Source organism: Durio zibethinus, chromosome 24, assembly GCF_047325235.1.
Source record: "Durio zibethinus cultivar Kanyao isolate XHJ-2024 chromosome 24, ASM4732523v1, whole genome shotgun sequence".
In the NCBI taxonomy this organism is placed as follows: Eukaryota; Viridiplantae; Streptophyta; class Magnoliopsida; order Malvales; family Malvaceae; genus Durio; species Durio zibethinus.
The window spans coordinates 14334246-14355342 of NC_143185.1; the positions used below are offsets into that span (position 1 = coordinate 14334246).

Here is a 21097-nt window from a genome sequence, read left to right on the forward strand (position 1 = left end):
CAAGGTAAGGGGATGAGAAGTTGTGGGTCTGGGCAATTTAGTCAAAAGACAGAGGAAGTAGACTTGACGTTATTGTTGTTAACGATTGCCCTCACCTTAACTAAATTAAAGATTTGTTGTTAAAGATTGCTCTCAGCCAAAAGGCTGCCAAGTTTGATTTACTGTAAGCCTATAAAAAGTAATTTTTTTGGCTCACAAATACTAATGTTTTTGTTTAATTTATGGATATCTAATCACTTGTTAGTTGATTTATGCGCAATATAGTTCGATAAAAATTTGATGAGTACAACAAATAAATAATTAAATATATCATTTGTTATGATTATTTATCTCTTGTTATTTTTTAATTATTATATGAGTAATTTTTTAAAAATGAATATTTTATTATAAATATTTTTTTTAAATAAATAAAATACATGACAAGATATAAATTACTTTAAAAATTATAAAATAAAAATTTTTATGATTAATAATTAAAATTATTATATTTTATAGTAAGTTGAGCAAAATTTAAAAAAAAATTCATGATCGTAATAACCACAATAATCACAAAGATCTTCATTATATATACACTAATGACAAACGTAACGCCACTGAAAATGTGAGCACTAGTGCAATTTAGGTAAAACTGTAATGGTTATGTAAGTAAAGTACCACTCAACATTGGACGAATGATATTGCTGTAACCTCCTATGAATAATAGGCAGTGAATCAACTATTTAGTTTGGAAGCTGTCAACAAAAAACTAGACAAAGTTATTCTGCTAGACCACTGGTACATCATAAACACATCTGATCTATGATGTTCGGGAACGTGGTTGTTTGTCTGAAATTTTGTTTGAAATTGACATCTGGTGGCAGCTTTTGCCTTTCCTTTGACTGTTTGAAATTGGTGGAAAAAAGGGTGGTCATTGTAAGCACTGATTTTTGCATGTTTACGTGGTTATTGTTGTTATTTTTCGGAGTAGCTTGCATCCTAGATGGGTGTTAGGGTAGTGCTTTTCTTGTGTGTGTTTGTTTGGGGCAGGCGTATGCGGAAGGGGATGGAGAGAGATTAGATCTGTCTCTCCATCGCCAAGTCATTCTTTTCATTTGATAACATGAGGGCTCTCCCTTCTGTCCTCGTATAATTCCACTCTTCCTGGATTTGGAAACTTAACTTTTAGTTTGAGCTGAGGACAATAATTTTTGTGAGCCTGGTGAGATCAGCTGATGCAGAAAATGTTGCTTCTGAGGTCATTCATTCGCTGAAATAAGCCAGCACATGCTCTCAGCCATATGATTTGCTGAGGGCACAAAATTTTGTTGAATGGAATAGGCTTTATATCATGAATCATACTCTGAGAGAGGAATACTTGACTAAAGCTAGTTGTATGAGATGCAAAATGCTTTGTTTGTCATTGAAAAATTGTAAAAAGTGAAAAATGAAAATGCAGAACGCTGGTTTCGCAGTGGCATTCTTCTCGTCTTGGGAAATTTGGTAGTAGTTTTAGATTTAATATCCAAGCAAAGACAATATATCTCATTTAAGTTGCTTGACTCCATTCTGCTAGAATATCTTGCTCGATCTTATTTTTCAATATCAATGGCATATAAGTAAATGGTATTGGACATTAGGATTAAAGATAGAATCAACACCTTTCTGCAGCCAGAACATCACCAAAATGGTTTACAAAAGCGACATTTTTGCTAATTGCTTCATGCTTTTGAATTGGTTTGTTAGAAAGAGTGGTCATTAAAAGGGCAAAATCATTTGGTGCTTCACTAATTCGCGAAAACCAAAACCAGACTTATCGCACTTGGAACGCGAATACCAGACAGAAACAGTATACTGGAGGGTTAGCTGCCAGAACTTTTACACTCTAATCTTTTAGATTGAATTGAATTCTTTTTTTAGACTCTAATCTTACCTATATCACAACATTACTAGTTCACTCAAGAGTGTCGATATTTTATTCCAGATTTCCTGATTGCCCCCCATATAGCCATATTTTAAAACTAGAATGATGCTCCGCTAACAGCTCGAGTACCACACCGAGGAAACTATGTCTTTTATCATGCTTCACATTCCTTTTTCAATGAATAGAATAGATATAATAAGCAAAAATACAAAGAAAAGAAGGCTTTATACTTTAATCAAAATAAACATAACTAAATGAGAGAAAAAAATTTTTCGATTTATAAATAATGCGTTGGGATTTTTGATAGCCAAGTGTAGTACTTTCCTTTCCTGTCTTGCTTTTTTACCTCGAAGAGCTCTGTTCTGCTTATATCTTATTTTCAATTAATAATACAAGAATCAATTTATATAGTGTAATTATTTTTTAATTTTATATATATATATATTTAAAATTTGATTTTAATAAATTCAAAAAATGAGGTAAACAAGTAAAAATGAAAAAATGATTTAATTTTATTAATTAAATATATTGAAATTAATAGTTAAGAAATATGTAAAATTAAAGAAGAATTATACTATGTAAGTAAATATTTTATCGGACATTTTTTAACCCTTAATTTTAATAGATTTAAAGGATGAGAGAGATAAGTAAATATAAAAAAAAAAATAGTTTAACATCATATTTTAAATCTATTGAAATCAATATATAAGTTAATCCCTCGTGTGTGTGTGTGTGTATATATATATATATTGTAAAAGCAATAGTCAATATGCAATATTTTTTACTTTATCTAGCCAGTCTTGTAGTATTATCTACGATATTTCAATAAATTTCTACCGGTTTTCTCACCTGGGCATGCCACTAATTCTTCCTCCACTTTCAATAAATCAAAAGGTAATCTCTCGCGTTCAGCTTGAGATGAAACTACAAAAAGGATAAACCCTATTGGCTGAAGCTACAAATCCTATCCCCAAACATCATATTTTGATTGTGCCTCAACTATATTAATTGTACTTAAACTGTTAAATAATTATAATCGATGATAACATCACTGTTTCCATTGCTAATCAAATAATCAACTCGTAAGGCTCTTCAAATCCTTAGCCCTTCCCCCTTTACTAAGACGATGAAATGTTTATGTGAATTATGACCAATACCAAGTATATAAGCAATGATTTCAAACGCAAAGGTTAGCAATTTTACGTAAGGCAAAGTTTGGTTTTTTTGGGAGTGACAGTAGAAAAATTAACAGATAAATCACCCTATTGTTACTTTACAAAATCATACATGTAACTTTTGTTTTATACGGCTCTTTGTTCAATTCTTTCTAAGCCATTGGGTTGTTAACAGATAAATCACCCTATTGTTACTCTACAAAATCATACATGAAACTTTCATTTTATACGGCTCCTTGTTCAATTCTTTCTAAGTCATTGGACCTTTTTCCTCGTTCGAAAATCTTCTCTCTTCTTCCCCTTTGTCTCAAAAAATAATCGGGAAAGATTATTTCTACCGATAATGACATGATTATTTTATCGGGTAATGAGAATATTCTATGGATTCTATTAGTTATGTATGATAACTAGAAGTTTCAACTAATAAAAGCGCTAATGAACCAAAAAAAAAGATAAAGGCCTAATAAATATTATTTGCTTTTGACCCCACTATAAATTTTATTTATATAAATTTTGATTACCAACTCATACATATTAGATCCAGTTGTATTTTATTCGAACTGAGAGAATAATAAAAAAATTTGACGCAGATACCATCATTTTGCATTCCTTTATTAGCAGTGTCATTTGATAAAGTAACATCAAATCCTATGATTTAAGTAAATCCTACCACCCGAACACCTTGAACACTACCTTTCTCGTATTACCCACTTCAACAATTCAAAATTCTCCATAATTCCAAATTTCTAAATAAATCAGGGAAAAGATTATATCTCGTTGATATATTTTCAATAATGCATTTACTTCCAGAAATATGTGAAGGAAGCCATTAAATTTCAACAATTTCAGAACCTAAATATAAAAATCAAAACAAAAAATTATTGTCCTTACCTTTTCCTCTTCCATGTTCTTTCATCTCAATTTCGTTCAACATCGATTGGTGAGATACCGCACCTTTATGACCCAGCACAAGTGAGTGGAGTTCAATTTGGGGACAGTCAAATGATCTCTCCCTCTCCCTCGCGTCTTTCCTCTTTCACTTTCCAAATCTCTCTTTATTTTCTTTAGAGTCCATTTAAAAAAGCGATGAGATTGTTTATGATAAAAATGAAATTGATAACAACAACGCTAGAGAGATTAATTGCCGTAGAAAGGAGAATAAAAGTAATAATAAAATATGCATTTAAAAATAAAATAATGGCAATGGTGAAGTGAAAATAAAATATGATTTGTAAGCACTTTACTTTAAACGTTTATTAATAAATTATTTTTATATATATTTTAATATTATTTATAATATTAAAATTTTTAAAATTTTAATTTAATCAAAACAGTAATACGTATTATTTATTATATAATAATAAAATTATTTATCAAATAATAGTACAAATTTTTTATTAAATTAAATTATTTTTAAATTGTTTATTTTTATATAATAATAAAATTTATTTCTATTAAATTAAATTATTTTAAAATTTATATATAAAAAAATTAAAATGAAAAAAATAAAGGTTATATGGTATGAAAATCTTAATAACATTAAGGGCAAGAAAAAAAAAGTCATGGGCAAAATAGGAATAATGGCTACGGTGAAATGAAAAAATTTCAGTAGAAGCTCTTACTTCCGGTGGATAAACAAAAGCCATCGTGCCTTACTGGTGTTATCCAAACACCTTGGCAGTGCGATTTATACCCAAAAAAAAAAAAAAAAAAAGGGAATAAACGCACTAAAACGAAGTGCAGTGACTTCCAAATGAGCTCTTGCGGTGTTGCTACCAATGGATTCAGCTATCCATCCTTAACGAATGGCGAATGGTAAAGAAAAGGCCTTGGCTTGACCTCCTTTCCACCTTGCTCCATTTTTCTCCCTTTGTTTTTCCTCACTCATCTGCCTTCAAAAAATCTCTTCTAGCTTTATATTCTTTGTTTCTTTGTTTCTTTGTTTCTGGTCTCCTCTAGAAGCTTCTTGAGCTTCTCTCTTCCTTTTATCGTATTATTAGCTATAAATAAAATAAAAAATATAAAAACGTACAACAGTGCCTATCGAAAGTTGATAGGGAGCGTAAAATTGATAATCTTAATGAACAATACCCAAACAGTAAAGATTGAAAGCTTACTTTTATATTTTGTTACTAAAATTAGAGCTCGCGTTTTGCGGCGGAATATTTTTTCATTTTTTTCAAATGAATGTTAAAAACTACATGGTTGAAAAATATTGATATGTTATTGCTTTTAACTATGAACTAATTTATACTTTAGGCAGTCTATATTATTGTTAAATCTCAAAGGTTGTAGTTTTACAATTTTATAAAGTTCAAAATAATGAAAAAGCTGCAATTTCATATTTATAACTTTATCAAAGAAATAAGATTTAACAATTTAAAAAAAACAAAACACATAATAAAGATGATTACATTTTACATATGCAGCAGAAAAGGAATTGAAATAGTTATATATATATATATATATATATAGTTGTAGTCAATTAAACCATATCCATTTACCTGCAATTAAAAACTAAACATGTAATTAGTGAAAAAGATGATAAATTACATATTAAACATATAAGCATTATGAAACAAAATCTTTTCTAAGTTTCACTAATTAATCATTCATGAACCTTGTAAAACCAATTTTTTTAACTACTCATTTTTCAACACCCTTTTTAACTTTGTAAAGTCTAATATTGTATCAATTCAATATATCTTTCATTTAACTCAATTAAAATTATCACCCAAAATCGATGTCAAAGCTTATACACGAGCAAGGAATACGTGGATGACAAATAAGAAAAATCAAATTCTGACAGAGAAAAAGAAACAAAAATTGCTTAAAAACATAGTTTAGGTTTATATGTCATTCTAGATAGTAAGCTAACATTTAGTCTAAAAGCATAATCATCCTTTCAATTCATCATGATTAAACTGCAAGAAAGTAGTCAGTGTCTTCAATTTCTCATCCGTTCCATCTTATTATGTATTAAAACTGTCATTCAAGCCATCCAATGTAAAAAATGATTCATCCCATGTTAAAAATGATTCATCTTGCCTGCTAAATGAAGAAATTTCATGGTACTCTCAAATTTAAGTCAGCTCAATATTTCAATAAATGCTCCATCAAAAAAAAAAAAGAAAAAGAAAAGATTAAAACCACATTTTCATATCAGGAATGCTCATCAATTCAATTTGTGATGATGAAAACCAAAATAAAATAAAACCTTAAATAAATAAGAACATCCTAAAATACAAAAATAAAATAATGTAATCTTACTTAAACTACCCAAATATTTCATCTACATTTGAAGCCTGATTTTTTTCCTGCAAATAATAAAGCCAAAAGTAATCTAAGGCTATCAATCTTGGAAATAAGTTACTAGAAACAACAAAGAGTTCAAAATATAATTTAAATGCAACTTAAATGCAAAAAGATGTTGCCAAAATGCGATGCTAATCAGTAGCTTGTTTGTTTGGAGATTTATAGTGCATTTTCAAAAATGCAACAGTAAAATGCACCTGGAGATTAATAGTTGTCAAATTGCATTAGTGGGTTGAAAACCCATAAGGAAAATTCATAATTGTCACTAGATCGTATTGTAACAGAATCATCATAAAAAAGATATTTAATCTCATTTAGGAACATGTTGCTTTTCATATTATGGTATAACAGAAGGCTTATATTATAAAGTACTATGATATCAATATGTTTTTAACATATTAAACCTTAATTCTTTTTGAATAAATATCATCAGAATCCCCTAGCATATGAATACTACTTGAGTAAAAAATTAAACTAATTGAAGAATCAATCTCTTCCATGTTGTTTGAGAATGAAAATTCTTTTTGATAATGTATTGCTTCCTATTGATTTGATTGGGAACATTTGAATTTAACCAATCTCTATGTAAAATGAGAAACCCAAGCCCCTGTCACAATAGCATCAAAACATTGTTATTCAATATAGCTGAAACACTTTGAGCGAAAAAAAAGAATATAGCTGAAACAGAGTTAATGTCTCGTGATTCATAACTATTGGCTTTGGGTGCTCATGCACAGTTGATTGCAAATCCTTAATCCCATAACCAAGCTTTGGCTTATCTTATTTTTCTTGACATAATAATCAAATTGACAAATCCCAACAATAAAAAAATTAATGGATTGATCTTTTAGTGCTCTATATACATTTCAGAAAACAAAAGAAACTATTAACGAAGTCAAAATGAGAATTATGCATGGAATTATTAGGCCTATGGCATTGCATCTAATATGCAAAAACCTTGGTAAAATGCAAGTAGATATAATGTTTGACAAATGAGATACCAAAATCTGATTAAACAATCATTTGTGTTTACATAAATCATTATTGAGAAAAAAATGTTTTTATAATTCTCTGGCTCTCCTCTCCTCTGTTTCATGCGTGTTTGGGGAGGAAGAGAATGACATGAAAATCTAATGTTTGAAATGATAAAAAGCAACAATTATTAAGCAAAATTGGGGAGAAATTTTGATCTCGTAACATGGACCTATCACTACCCGAATGTTATTCAAATCTCCTAACAGATTACTACTACTTTAGTTTAAAAGTATTAATTAATTGAAGAATCGATCTCTACTACCTAGAGTACAAATTGCTTCATCTTGATTTGATTGGTAATCAAGAGCTTTCTTTGGTCTTTCAAATGGCTTCTCAAAACAGGATAGATGTTTTCTCCTCAAAATTTGATCGGTTGAGGAGTTTTTTTTTTGCTTTTTGTTTCTGTGGGAGAAATGTCTGGACAATAATTTCAATTGAGGGAGTGAAGAAGATGTGGGATTTTTGGGTGTGTTCGAACCTCTAGATTGTTCTTCTCGCATCTCTTTCTTTCTTTCCCTTTCTCCTTTGATTCTAAAGTCATTGGCTGTCTCTAGAATTCTCATCTTTTTTTTTTTTTTTTCTCTCTCTTTCTCTGTCTCTCATCTCTTTCTTTTTCCTTCCCCTGCTTGGATCCCCTTTCTCTCTTCTTTCTCCTGTTTTTGCGTATGTTTTAACGTTTTTAGAAGCTTCTTCTTTCTTCAACTTAATTACATCTTTTTTTTTTCTATACACCTAATTTTTCATAATTTTTTAAGGTAAATTATTAAAATACTCTTATCATAAATTTTATAACTATTCAAAATTTATTTTAAAAAATGTATTTATGAGAGTGAAATTTTATGAAAATTTAAAAAAATAAATTTTGTTAAAATTATTTGCAAATAAGCATAATAAAAAAGTTATTATTAAAAATAATAAATTTTAAAATTAATAAAAAAATTATTTTTATTATTTTCATCTTAGAAAAAGAATAATATCTTATGAGACTCTAATTAAATTAAAGATAAAATAACAAATATAATATTTTGTAAATTTAAAATTTATCATTTTTAATAAATATTTTTTGTATCAATTATTAAAATTTTATAATAACTTTAATTAAATTGAATTTCTTGAAAAAATCTCCCAATCTATTTATCATGATGAGTTTTTCAATTAATATATTAGATTTTGATAAAATTATGTAATATTTAATAGTATTACTTATATTGCCTCTTTATTAATAAGCATAAAATACTACTCAAGGAAAATCTCTAACTTTGAGTTAGTGCCAATTCTTCCAACTCCTTTCTTATCGATTCTCAAATTCATAGGAGGCTAAAAACATAACAGTGGTGATTTTTCTCTACTTTTTTACTCGTTGAAACCTCATCAAAACATCCAACAAGTATATATAATCATCATATTTAGGGATGCTGACCAAGCTTCTGATTTAACTCAACTGATTATACTCTTATCGACCAATGGTTTAAAGACCTCGCTTGCATTTTCAACAATTAGGTGGATGATTATCTTCATTAAGATTTCAGGGTGCTTAATTAATTCAAAATTGTAGATGCCCATGTACACATCTAAACTCATAACAATAAAAGTAACTTTTTTTAAATTAATTTTAAAATTTATATTTTTTTTAATAATAACTTTTTTTCATTATACTGATTTTAAAATAATTTTAACAAAATTCTTTTTTTTTTGTTTGTAATCTTTTATTCACTTTTCCACTTTCGAAAATGCATCTTTGAGAAGTCATTTTTTAAAAATGTATTTTCGAGAAGTGTTATGATTTTTCGAAAATGGTGGATATCCGAAAATCTATAAGAAAGGTATTTAAGTAATTTTATTTATAAAAAAATTTTGAAAAAAAAAGAGATATAGAGAGAAAAAAAGGTGGGATGCAGTTAAAAGACCCCATATAATAAAAATAAATATAATTTATAAAACAACCAATGAAAAAATAATAAATGGCATAAAATTGGATGCCTTTTAAATGATGCATAAACAACATTAATTATAAAACAACCAATGAAAAACTAATAAATGGCGTAAAATTGGATACTTTCTAAATGACGCATAAGCAATATTAATTGAAAGGCTACTTTTAATAATAAGTTATAGATTATAAATTATAGATGTTATGTTATAAATATTATGCCACCTCTAACCAATATTATCACATCTTGTGTGACATGAATTCGTCAAACCAAATCAATGTAACAAAACTACGCTTAAGAGGTTGAGACTTCAAAAATCAAGTACATACTAAAGTCTAAAAACAAGAAAAACAAGAGTAGTTATGTCTAATATTGAACATAACTAGATATGTACAAAAAACATAATCTAATTTCTTAACCAAAACATTGTAGTTCGAATAGATTTTTTAGTTTTTATTCTATTTTACAACCTTAGATGAAGATGAAAAGAGAACAAGTGTATAAAAAGAGTAAATGATTGAAATCAAAGATCTAAAATGAAGTCCCACATCAAATTGAGAAAGCAAGTGGTAGCTTCGCCTCGAGCTTATGAAGCAACGTGTATCGATTTATTACTCATGGAGCCGTGTGATGAGCACAAAATGAACTATTCTTTCGCCTTTTACTAAAGAATACCGTGTGCTCGTCATTTTAAGCAGTATACATTAATTTATGAAAATGTATTAACTGTCTAATACCTTTACCAATCCTAGTTTCAAAAACCAATCCCTCTTTCAAAGTTATTTGGTTTTTCATAGCTATTAATTGTCTAATACCTTTTACCAATCCTAGTTTCAAAAATCAATCCTGATTTTAAAGTTATTTGATTTTTATATCATTTCTTGTTATTCATTTTTAGACCTTAATATACATGAGTTGGTGATTAAAATGTTGTTTTACTGTTTTGTAAGTTATTTGGTTTTTATATAATTTCTTGTTTTTCATTTTAAACCTTGGTATGCATGAGTTGGTGATTGAAATGCTGTTTTGTGTGGACATGTTTATTGAGTTTCTTTTTAAGTTTGAAATAAAATAAAAATAAACGAAAATTTCAAATAAAACCATTAGATAAAAATGTAAAAATAAAAGAAGTGAAAATTTGTAAATCATCTCGTGTCTTATTCATTCCAATGTTTTTTTTTTTCTATATAAGTACAATAAAAAAACTTATTGTATCACAATAAATTTAAAAAAAAAATCCATTATTTGAATGCAATGAAGTGCCAAACTTGTGAGCGGAGTATACTTGTTAGATACATTGTTGTTTGTAAATTTTAAATATAAATGTAGAAAAAAATAAAAAAATATATAAAAAAATGAAAAAAAAGAATTAAGGCAAATTTTTTTTTTTTATGACTGCTTTAAAAGAACAAATTGTTAAGTCATCAAAAACATGCCTAGAATTGATAAGATCTTATTGGTTGAGCTTCATGTTTGCCTTTAAACCCTATTTGTTGGAGCAAATTGTTAACTATGGAAAACATGCTTAGAATTGATGAGATCTTATCGGTTGAGCTTCATGTTTGGCGAGAAGACTTGTTATTGAAGAAGTCTCAGTCAGGATAATCAAGTGATGAATTGTTTGGACAAATACCAGATTCAGAATGGTCTTACCACCAACATAATAACAAGTCAAGTGAAATAGTTTGTTAAGATTGAAGGGACTCATATATGGTAGTAGAAGTAACAAGTTAAAGTGGTTCCTTTCACGACAAAACCTACAAAATGTCAAAGCATTGCTCTATAGTTTTGCTTCATCCAAGATGAGCATGGGCCTCCTTTAAATATATACCAAATACTTATCAAGACCGATCAATGGCCCATAACAATGTCCAATGCCCTATGGCCTCGATAGTTGGCCTCCTCCATTTCATTGCCAGACGTGCGACTGCTTTGAGTTTAACAGTGGATAAAATTATTCCGACTCAAAAAATTTGTTCATTCAAATTCAAATTTGATTAAATCTGATTAGATTAAAAAAATTATTTAAATGGTCAATCAAATTATATTAAAAAATTGTTTAAATGAAACAATTTAAATTCAAAATAATTTAAATTTAAATTAATTTAAAAATGAAATTATTCAAACTTAAACTTCAATCTTCAACGATTAAAAAAATTTAATTCAAAATAATTTAAATTAATTGATTTAGTTTTAAAATTTAATAATTTCGATTGAAACTATAAACATGAACAACTTGAACGTCATATCCCAATTATTTAAATAAAAATGACTAAAAACCTACATGACCAGCCCGATTGTCACCTCCAATTATAGAAACGTGGCAGCCTACCCAAATTTCCTAACAAGCTTCATATTTGTTTTAGGCTTTGAGGTGTGACTGATTAAAAAGTGAAAAAGAAACTGGTTTACAAATTAATTATGGATTTAATTTTAATTCAATAATAAAGTGTAAGAATTATATTAATGTAAATAGATCTGTTTATATATATATATATATATATATATATATTCAAGATTGGAAAAGATACGTTTATTTGCTACCTTAAAACAGTAAGAAACATTTTTTTTTTTGATTGATGAAATATGAAATTTATTTGCTGAAGTAACAAAAAGAAACAGACTATTTCAAGGAAACAAACAAAAAAAGCAGAAGTTCAGATTGAATTGTGAGTTTTATGGAAATAGAATTTTTAGTACCTATAATTGTGTTGAGATACTACGTGTCAAATGTCAATGGTAAGGTAGCTGTATATCCATTTGGGAAATCTGATCCTTTGTAAATTTTCAACTGGATTCTTTTCAGCCATTTTTTTCCTTTTATTTAGAAGCCGTACCTTGTGAATTTATTTGAGTTAGAAATATTAATAGGTAAGGAATGAGTAGAGCATTTTATGTCTTTATCTTTTAAGTTTTTATATTATATTTACTCTCATCCTCATATCTATATTTACGTTCAAGGAATATTTTAAATTTATTTTATCTCGATTCTATGATTATTTAATAAGTATAAATAATCTCTTTACATATAACTTTTTTAAAAAATAAAAACCAAAATTTATTTTTAAGTTTTTTTATTTTTATTTGATATATTTAGATAATTTTTTATAAATATATATTAATATTTATTTTTTAATAAAAATATATTAATTTTAATTAATCTAAAATAAAAATTTATATTATTTAATAAAAAATTAATTTACTAAAAATATATAAATATATATGTAAAATATAGGTACAAAACGGGTATTATATTACCTGTCCCAATCTTTACACCCAATAAAAATTTAAAAAACATATTTATTTTCATACTCATAATGTAATATCCATTCCTAAAAAATTAGATTTCTATTGTGTATAGATGAGATTGACATTTTTACGTATAGTTTAAATAAAATATTCGAAAATTTATAACATAATTTAGTTGATATATATATATATATATATATATATATATATATAAAACAATCATCCTTCTATTGAAACTGAAGATCATTCTAATAAACATTCTATGTGAAATTAAACGCATATGCTGACAAACTCTCCCGACTAAACCCTGATGATGCCCTTGGGAACTTACACCATGTAAAAAAAAACCCATTTTGAATTTTCTACCCCTTCTCAAACATAGAAAACAAAGTGATATATATCAGAAATTTCAACTGAATTCAGCAAATTTGGAGCTTGTGTGAAATTAAATGTTGAAAAGCTTAAAGTTAACAATAGAATTTATGTCAAGAAATTGATGTCTAGACTGTGGCTTCTTCTGATCTTTCTAATATGAAGATATTCCCTTTGTCATCTCTCCCTATCCTCATGGTTTCATCTACATATCTGCAGTGTTCAAACCAAGTAAAGGACCAACCACTTTCTGCAGCGTCTACCATGCCAATCTCAAAGATCTAGTAAAATGTTGGGTGAGTAAATCAATTGCAATGTATCATAGTACTATGAAAGGATACGTGATCTCCAGCCACCCCTCTGGATTGAAGGTACCAAGCAAAAGATCGTAATTTTTTTGGAAGACATTCATCAGCTATGGTTCTCAAACAAAGAAAAACAAATTCAATTTGAAGTTAAGAGAGTGATAAATTGAGTATTCATCCGCTAAAGTGGCAATAAAAAATTTTGCAGCTTGCCTGGTCAGGAGTTATGGTTGAGTTCTCATAATTTATATCAACTCTCTGCAGATTTTGAGACAGAAAACGGTTCCATCATGATTTATATGTTTGTTGAACATATTGTTAAAGGAAAAGGCAGAAAGTGAGTTGGAGCTTTAACTGATTTGGACGTGATCTTGAAGGAAGCTTCAATTGTCAGCTTCCCATTTAACAATTTCAATCCTCTGGCACTGAATTTGATCACGTTAACTGCTTTGCTCTCCATTTTTCCATGACCAAATGTTAAAGTTTAGTAAAAGGCAAACCACATTACAAACACCGTTTCATATAGAAAAGGCACACCAGTGTTTAAATTCAGTAATATGACTGGATATAAGTCCCTGAAATTTCTCAAATTCTTGAAATTGGAGAAGAAATGTAGTAAATGAACTCGTTACTTTCACAGTAAGAAAATCTCATCATAAATTCATATATATACCTTTTCAACATCAATGGTCTGGAAAAATTCTCCCAAGGTGATGAAATCTCTCAATCCCAGCTTTGTTCTCTTTGAACCCAAGATTGTAATTGTACCGTAAACAAGCTTCCAGCAGCCACCCACCTTCATTCCATTTATAGAAACAAAACTGTAACTATATCCTTTAGTTTACTTCCATAAATAGAATACAACAGAAATTTTACCTTTTCTAGATTCAAGGTAGGATCTGGAGTTGGATTCTGAGATTCTAGCAGCTTCACCAGAGTTTCAATATCAGATTTCTTTGAAGATGGTACTCCAAAAATCCCTCTATTGATTCCTTTGAATAAATACATAAATACAACAAGTTTTTCAATCTTTACCTCAAAATTCTTCACCATGTTATTCTTTTATGTAAAGAAGAGTTAAATAGAAGAAAAAGATGGACTGAAAATTCCAATGGCCCTTACCTTTGGCTTCCTGGAAGAGTTTAGTTTTGAGATGAGAAAGTGTTTTAAACTCTTCTTGTACTTCTTCGTCACCGACAAATCCGGCGTTCTGTTCAGCAACTTTGGTGGTATAACTGGGCCTGAATCTATTGCTCTTAGTCAAGGAATATGTGGTTGAGACCACTCTGCAAGTTTTCATCCTTTCTTTGATTTTGGATATCCGAGGAACCACTTGGGGAGCTTGGCTCGTAGGTTGGATTAGCTTGTTGGAAATGAAAGCAGTCATTGGTGCAAAAGGTTTTGCTTCTCTTGTGTTTTGGAGAGACAAAGAAGCCAAGGTCACGGCCAGTAGCCGAGGGCGATGTCAAGTTTAGCTGGAATGAGACCTGCCGACTAGTTAATTGATAGGTTTGAATTTGCTGTCGCCATTATGTATGTGTACGGTTGTCATTTAATTTTCCTTTTTTTTTTTTTTTTGGTTTGTTTTAGATTTTGGCCCTATCATTTATATATTTTTATTATATTTATTTCATATTAAATACACATAAAATATCAAAATTATTATCTCGAATTTAAGTCCATACACCAAAAATAAAATATATTCTTTTAATTTTTATCAAACCCGTATATAATCTTTTTAATATTATTTATATTATTTTTATATCATATCATTATATCATATTTAATATTTTCATATCTACTCTCAACTTATTTTGAGATTAGAGGCTATATTTTCAAATATTAAGATGCTAATATTGGCAATTTATACTTTGCAATGAGAAAAAAACAATCCAAATCCAAAACCTTGTCAAACAGAAAGGTGAGTAACCCAACTTCGAGATGCATATCCGTAACAAAGACTAAGAGTCATGCATTATTAAAGTCAATATATCTTCATTCTTTAATCAAAGACAGTCAACACTAAACCAGAGCTTTTATTTTTTGGTGTTGGGGCCTTTTAGATTAGGAAAAAGAAGAATGACAATCTTCTTTGGGCCAACTCCTTGCAACTCTTTTAGCATGTCGAGCTTCCATTATTTTAGCATGTCAAATAGATAGTTTTCAACCCATCCCCAGTAAGCCATAAACCCAATTATTTGAATTCAAGTGGCTAAATGAACTCTTATTTAAATGTCTGAATTCCTTGAGCATCTTTCTAAGCATCTGGTTTAGAGTTTTCAGCTTCTTGCTGTTGTTTCCACTGCTCGGGGGTGAGAACTTTCTTTATTGATAAAGCATGGATTTGCTTCATCTCCTCTTCAAGAGCAGCATTCACTATTCTATGCCTCTCCAGAAGCCTCTTCCCTTGGAATTGTTCTGATACAATCTCAATTGCAAAACTTGCACCACACCTGATTCAAAAAGAAAACTCATCATAAAATTTCAAAAAGAAGGATGCATTAGTGAAGAAATTCAAATAAGACACGTTCAGAATAAAGCTCACCCTCCTGATGTATCAATTACTTCCTGAAACACACAAGTAAAAAAAATGAGTCTACGTGAAAATAGCATCAGACTTACAGGTATCAAAATAGAAAACAATTTTTAGGAAGGCTTTTGCCAGTCTAAGTAATAAATAAAATGCACGTGAAAGTAATTTAAAAAAATAATAATAATAAAGTTGGGTTTCATTCCCAGTTAAAATGCAGTTAGATTTCTAGCAAATAGCAATTGCATAAACAAAACTGATCAGGAAATTTCAACAAGGAACTAAGACTAACTGGTTCGGAAGGGAACCCTGCCAGGCAAAGAAGCTGTCAAGTTCAAGTACCTTCCAGGCAATGAAGTTGTCATGTTTGATCGAACATGTAATCTCATACTCCAATTATATTCATAGGGAAAAAGGATACTAATGCCATTAGATATCAACGACCTTCAGGCCAAATCCTCATTCCAAATGAATCAGATGAAGGATGAAGTCATGAGTTCAAAATCATTTGGGAACATGGAGCTATGTTCTTATGGAAGATATCCCTCATAATGCACAAAAGAAACAAAAAAAAGGACAGGTGACACTTCAAAGAGGATAATACAATCTAAATGAGGTGATGAATAGCAAACACCATTAAAAACAATTAATCTTTTCCAGCAAAACAAACACTGTATATAAACCTATTTGGAAAATGACCAGTAACTTTCTTCTATAAGTTGGTCCATAATGTTCATCCGGATCCTAGTCAGAAAGATACAGAATTTCAAAAAGCATGCAGGATACTTTGTTAAGCTTCTTATCAGATGCTTTCGAATAGACTGGAAACTACTACCATGTTCTAGCAATGAAAGTAGGGCCAACGAAAGAATTGCAAATAAACGATCTTACAGTCTTCATAATCATATCAGGCAACAATGAAAAAAAGTTTAATTCTCATCAAACTCAGACAATCATGCTTGAGGATATATCAACTAGAGACTAGACAGGCATCATTACTCCTCATAAATGACTACCAGTGTATTTAAACATTAAGTCTTGAATACTTAACCTGACTTTTACAAATGTTACTGTCAAACCTTTTAGAAACAAAAAGGAAAATTAGCTTTTGATTTTCTCCCCTCAAGTGAAACCAAAGCCAATATTATAGGGTACCATTCTTGACATCACTCAAAACCGGGTCCAAGTAGCTGTAAAATTAAGATTAATTTCAAAACCATTTTCATCACAAAGCTTTCTGTATAAACATGGGAAGACACACTAATGGTTACATATAAATAATGAACTAGGGCCCCCGGAGAGCAGCAAATGATAGCTGAGTTGCCTTGTGAGAAACAAGTACATGTACCCCAGAGATAGAATCTAGGTTACAAGCCTAAATTAGAGCAATCATTCCAAAAGGATGAAGATATTTCCACCGCAATCTCCTCGAAGCTAGAAAGAAATGATTATTTCTCAGACATTTGACGAGTGACAGCATGATTCTCAATTTCTCATCTATTCAAACCTTTCTTTTCCACAAGTATTCAACCAAAAGTTGAAGTTCTACCCATATCCCCTTGCATTTCGCACAATTTTATTTTCACTTATTCATATTAACAAACAGAAAATAATTGTACTACATAAAAGTAACATCATGAATTTTGTTCTAAAAATAGAAACACACTTTTAATCTTTAATTCTTCAAAAAAAAAAAATTTCTTCCAAAGCAAAAAGCAAATAGCTAAAGCATGTTCATGGGTTTATTATATTTGAGGAAACATGATTAGGAAGCAAAAAAAAAAAAAAAAAAGCCCCTTTACTTTACAATTACATGGTTTAACCTAAAATCAATTGAAAACAGGAAAATAAAAACAACCCAGTTGCAGGTTGCTCAAAATTTCCACCTTTACGTTAAATATATAAATGTGAGTGGAATAGAAGGACAAAAAGTAAAGAAGCTGAAATAGAGGTGAAGATACCAGATGAGAAGGCTTCAATTTTGAAGTCAATGAAGATTCAACTTGTTCCTTTGTTACTCCCATCTTCTCTTTATCTCTGTCTCTCTGTTGCCGTTTCTTTCTTTCTATCTTTCTTTATTTTATGGTTTTGTTGTTTGTATTCAACTTCAAGACACGAAACTAGGCCAAAGATTCCTTTACCAGAATACCAAGTGAAGAATAAATATAAAGGAAAGATTCCATTTGGGTGGAGCACACTTTATGGACTATATGTGCTGTGCAAGGCCTAACCTTTCCTAAAAGCCCGTTATAATTAATTTGATATTTTTTTTTTTTGTCAAAACTTATTTGATTTGGTTAAAACCCGGAGCGTTATCCGTTCTCTGATTAGAGAGGGACACAAATATGAAGAGAATTTTGTAATCTAATCTATAAAATATATTAAAGTTATTCTCACTATACAAACCCAACTAAGATTTGGTATAAAATATGATTTGAAGGGTAATTGGGGGTTTTTAATTATATAATTTAAAATCATTTTTGACTTTTAACATATGTTTTTGGGCCAATTGTGCTATTTTATTTTTTTTAGGGGTTATTTAGAATTTTAATTAACTTTAAATAATTTATTTGAGTTATCCCAACTTAATATAATAGTCATTTGGGATTTTGGTGCATAATTTTGTGCCAACTAAGATGTATAAAATATGATTTTGAGGATAATTAAGATTTTTAATTATATAATTTAAGATCACTTTTGATTTTTAAAATATGTTTTTAGGTTCATTGGGTTATTTTATTATTTTAAGGGTTAATGGTTTAGACCTTTAACTAATTTTAATTTAGGTATTCGAGACCTTAATTAGTTTTTTATGAGATTCATTTAGGATTATGATTAATGTTTAATGGATTTGATTTAGATTTTTGAACCATCAATTAAAGAATTTTAGTGAAGATGTTTCTTAAAATATCATAAGAAATATTGTAACAAATTATTATAGTGACTTCACAATCACACTTTATTATGCATGTCGCTTTTAACATTATTTGGTTAATAACCAATGTTACATTTTATTATTTTTATTGTATATGCATGTATTTTGTTATGTGTATATATATTCTCATTTACATTTTTTTATTTATTATTTATATTATTATATATGCATATATTTTGTTATATATATTCTCATTTATATTTTATTTATATTTATTGATGGATATATTTTATTTTGATAAAAAACATATAAAATTTTTATTTCCCTTAGCAAAGCTCGGGCTTTCAGTGGTTATATTAATTGGATAATCAAATTTGAATATAAGCACATTTAAATAAAAAAAAAAACAAATAAGGTAATATTCGTCATCAATTCATCCGATACTCAACATATATAAAATATATTTTTTTATTTTTCTTTTATTTTTATAATTAAAATTTTAAATTTATTACAAAAATATATAAATTGCAAAAAATATTTTACAACCCATTTTTTTATGCTTTTAAGGAACACTATAATTTGACTATATTATATTCAAAGACCTTTTTTTATTATTTTTTATTTCTCCTTTAATTACCATTATTATTTAAAGACCATTTTGTATGCTTTTAAGGACTTTTTTTTTTTCATTTTTGTAAAATGTTTTGTTGGTTTTGTTACGTAAAAAATGGAATTAATTTTTTAATTAATTTTCGGGATTCTATTTATGATTTTTTAATTATTTTATAATTTTTAAAAATTATAGTAGAATATTTGGGTTATTTTCAAGCACGAAAATGTGTATAAATATTATAATCGAATATGAGAACGAAGATGCCATATTTGTTTCAATGGTAACTCATTATTATCCTTAATTTAGATAAAATTCCTGGATACTTTTAATTATTTAAATAAAAGGAAAAAAATTAAAGATTCTTGAATGCAACAAACTAATGTGAATAAATGCAATTTTAAGATTGTTCAAAGAAGGGATTAAATCTAAACAAAAAATGAAGATACCATTAACCATATTATAAAAATACTTAAAAATTTAGATCCCTATTTACTAAAATTTTCTTTATATAAATTTTGAAAGATTTAATATGTTATCTTTTAAACAACCATTCAAGATAAAAAAAAAAAGTTAAATTATTGGGGGAATGTTGTAAGAGTATTTTCTGTTTGATAATATATGTGATTATTAAAACAAAGATATTTGTGGATGCTTAGGTGGATAGTTTTTTTGGATGACATATAATATAATAATAAATAATTATATTAAATATTATCAAAATAGTCAAATATAAAAAAAACTTTTAAACTTAATCATTAAATGATAATAAATATTTAAATATTAATTTGAAAAAAAAAAAAGGTAAAAGGATATATGATAGTTTCCTTTATATGTGATTATTAAATCAAAAGATATATGTGGATGCTTAGGTGGATAGTTTCTTTGGATGACACATAAGATAATAATAAATAATTATATTAAATATTATCAAAATAATCAAATATAAAAAACTTTTAAACTTAATCATTAAATGATAATAAATATTCAAATATTAATTTGAAAAAAAAGATAAAAGGATATATGATAATTTCCTTTATTTAGTATTATTTAAATTCATTTAAAATATTCAAATTAGTTTAAATTGATAAGTGTATGCATGAATTACTATTTAAGAGTTTTGGTTTAAGAAATTAATATCCATCTTAATACAATTTTAAATCTCTAGTTAAATAAGTGGATAAAAATATCTATTTAAATAAATGGATAAAAACATATTCAATTATTTATATTTTAAAATATTTGATGCAGAATTAAAAACATAATAGATTTATTCCATCCAAAACTCTTTTCTTTACTCATTCTGTTCTAGATATCTTTAAATTCTTCATCTAAATGTATTTTTCATTCATTTTTTTATTCAAAACTCTTTTTCTTCCTTTAAATTTTCCTCTTCTTATATTCTTTTTCTTTTTACAATGATTTACACAACTAATAAGAATAAACAATGGATCTTTTTTTTAAAAAAAAAAGCATTTTTTTTGGAGGTATGTGATTTATTTTTAAAAGGGTTTTCATTTCTTGTGTTTTCATGTAATTTTTTGTTAAAATATTGTAGACATCTAATTTTTTTCCAAGGTTTAAAATTTCAGAATTACTTTTGGAGACATATAGATTTTTTATATTATTTGGATCCAATTTGGATCTAAGCTTAAAAACCAAATTTTCCTTATGTTATTTAATTTTTTTTATTATTTATTTTCATTTATTTTTATAGTTTATTTATCTGTATTATTTTTTTTATTTAGTGATTTATTTTTTAGATATCTCTATATATTTTTTAATTATCTTTACTTTGTT

At 27.9% G+C, this 21097-nt stretch overlaps 2 protein-coding genes and 1 non-coding gene across 3 annotated transcripts; 1 reads left to right on the plus strand and 2 right to left on the minus strand.

Annotated features, from left to right (window-relative positions):
* The first annotated feature begins 9977 nt into the window (after window positions 1–9977).
* Window positions 9978–10096, plus strand: LOC149511945 (U5 spliceosomal RNA). Its single transcript, XR_016333430.1, has one exon. It is a non-coding gene; the product is annotated as a U5 spliceosomal RNA (small nuclear RNA).
* Window positions 10097–12974: 2878 nt separating this feature from the next.
* On the minus strand, window positions 12975–14805 carry LOC111316092 (fibrillin-5, chloroplastic-like). Its single transcript, XM_022918106.2, has 7 exons — window positions 14405–14805; window positions 14159–14274; window positions 13956–14078; window positions 13638–13736; window positions 13496–13540; window positions 13319–13392; window positions 12975–13190 (listed from the first exon to the last, which is right to left on the minus strand). The coding sequence occupies exons 1-7, from the start codon at window positions 14667–14669 to the stop codon at window positions 13106–13108; spliced, it is 807 nt and encodes a 268-aa protein (XP_022773841.1). The 5' UTR covers window positions 14670–14805; the 3' UTR covers window positions 12975–13105.
* A 383-nt stretch (window positions 14806–15188) lies between these two features.
* LOC111316093 (protein BOLA2-like) lies at window positions 15189–18035 on the minus strand. The gene is made up of 3 exons (XM_022918107.2): window positions 17774–18035; window positions 15828–15850; window positions 15189–15735 (listed from the first exon to the last, which is right to left on the minus strand). The coding sequence occupies exons 1-3, from the start codon at window positions 17834–17836 to the stop codon at window positions 15540–15542; spliced, it is 282 nt and encodes a 93-aa protein (XP_022773842.1). The 5' UTR covers window positions 17837–18035; the 3' UTR covers window positions 15189–15539.
* Between the last annotated feature and the right edge of the window lie 3062 nt (window positions 18036–21097).

Coding starts and splice junctions, on each gene's coding strand:
- LOC111316092 (XM_022918106.2), bottom strand. CDS start 14,669: ATGACTGCTTTCATTTCCAACAAGCTAATCCAACCTACGAGCCAAGCT. Junction 14,079..14,158: donor CTACCTTGAATCTAGAAAAG/GTAAAATTTCTG, acceptor AATGGAATGAAG/GTGGGTGGCTGCTGGAAGCT. Junction 13,541..13,637: donor TCAAGATCACGTCCAAATCA/GTTAAAGCTCCA, acceptor CAAAATCTGCAG/AGAGTTGATATAAATTATGA.
- LOC111316093 (XM_022918107.2), bottom strand. CDS start 17,836: ATGGGAGTAACAAAGGAACAAGTTGAATCTTCATTGACTTCAAAATTG. Junction 15,851..17,773: donor AATTGAAGCCTTCTCATCTG/GTATCTTCACCT, acceptor TGTGTGTTTCAG/GAAGTAATTGATACATCAGG. Junction 15,736..15,827: donor GTAATTGATACATCAGGAGG/GTGAGCTTTATT, acceptor TTTTTGAATCAG/GTGTGGTGCAAGTTTTGCAA.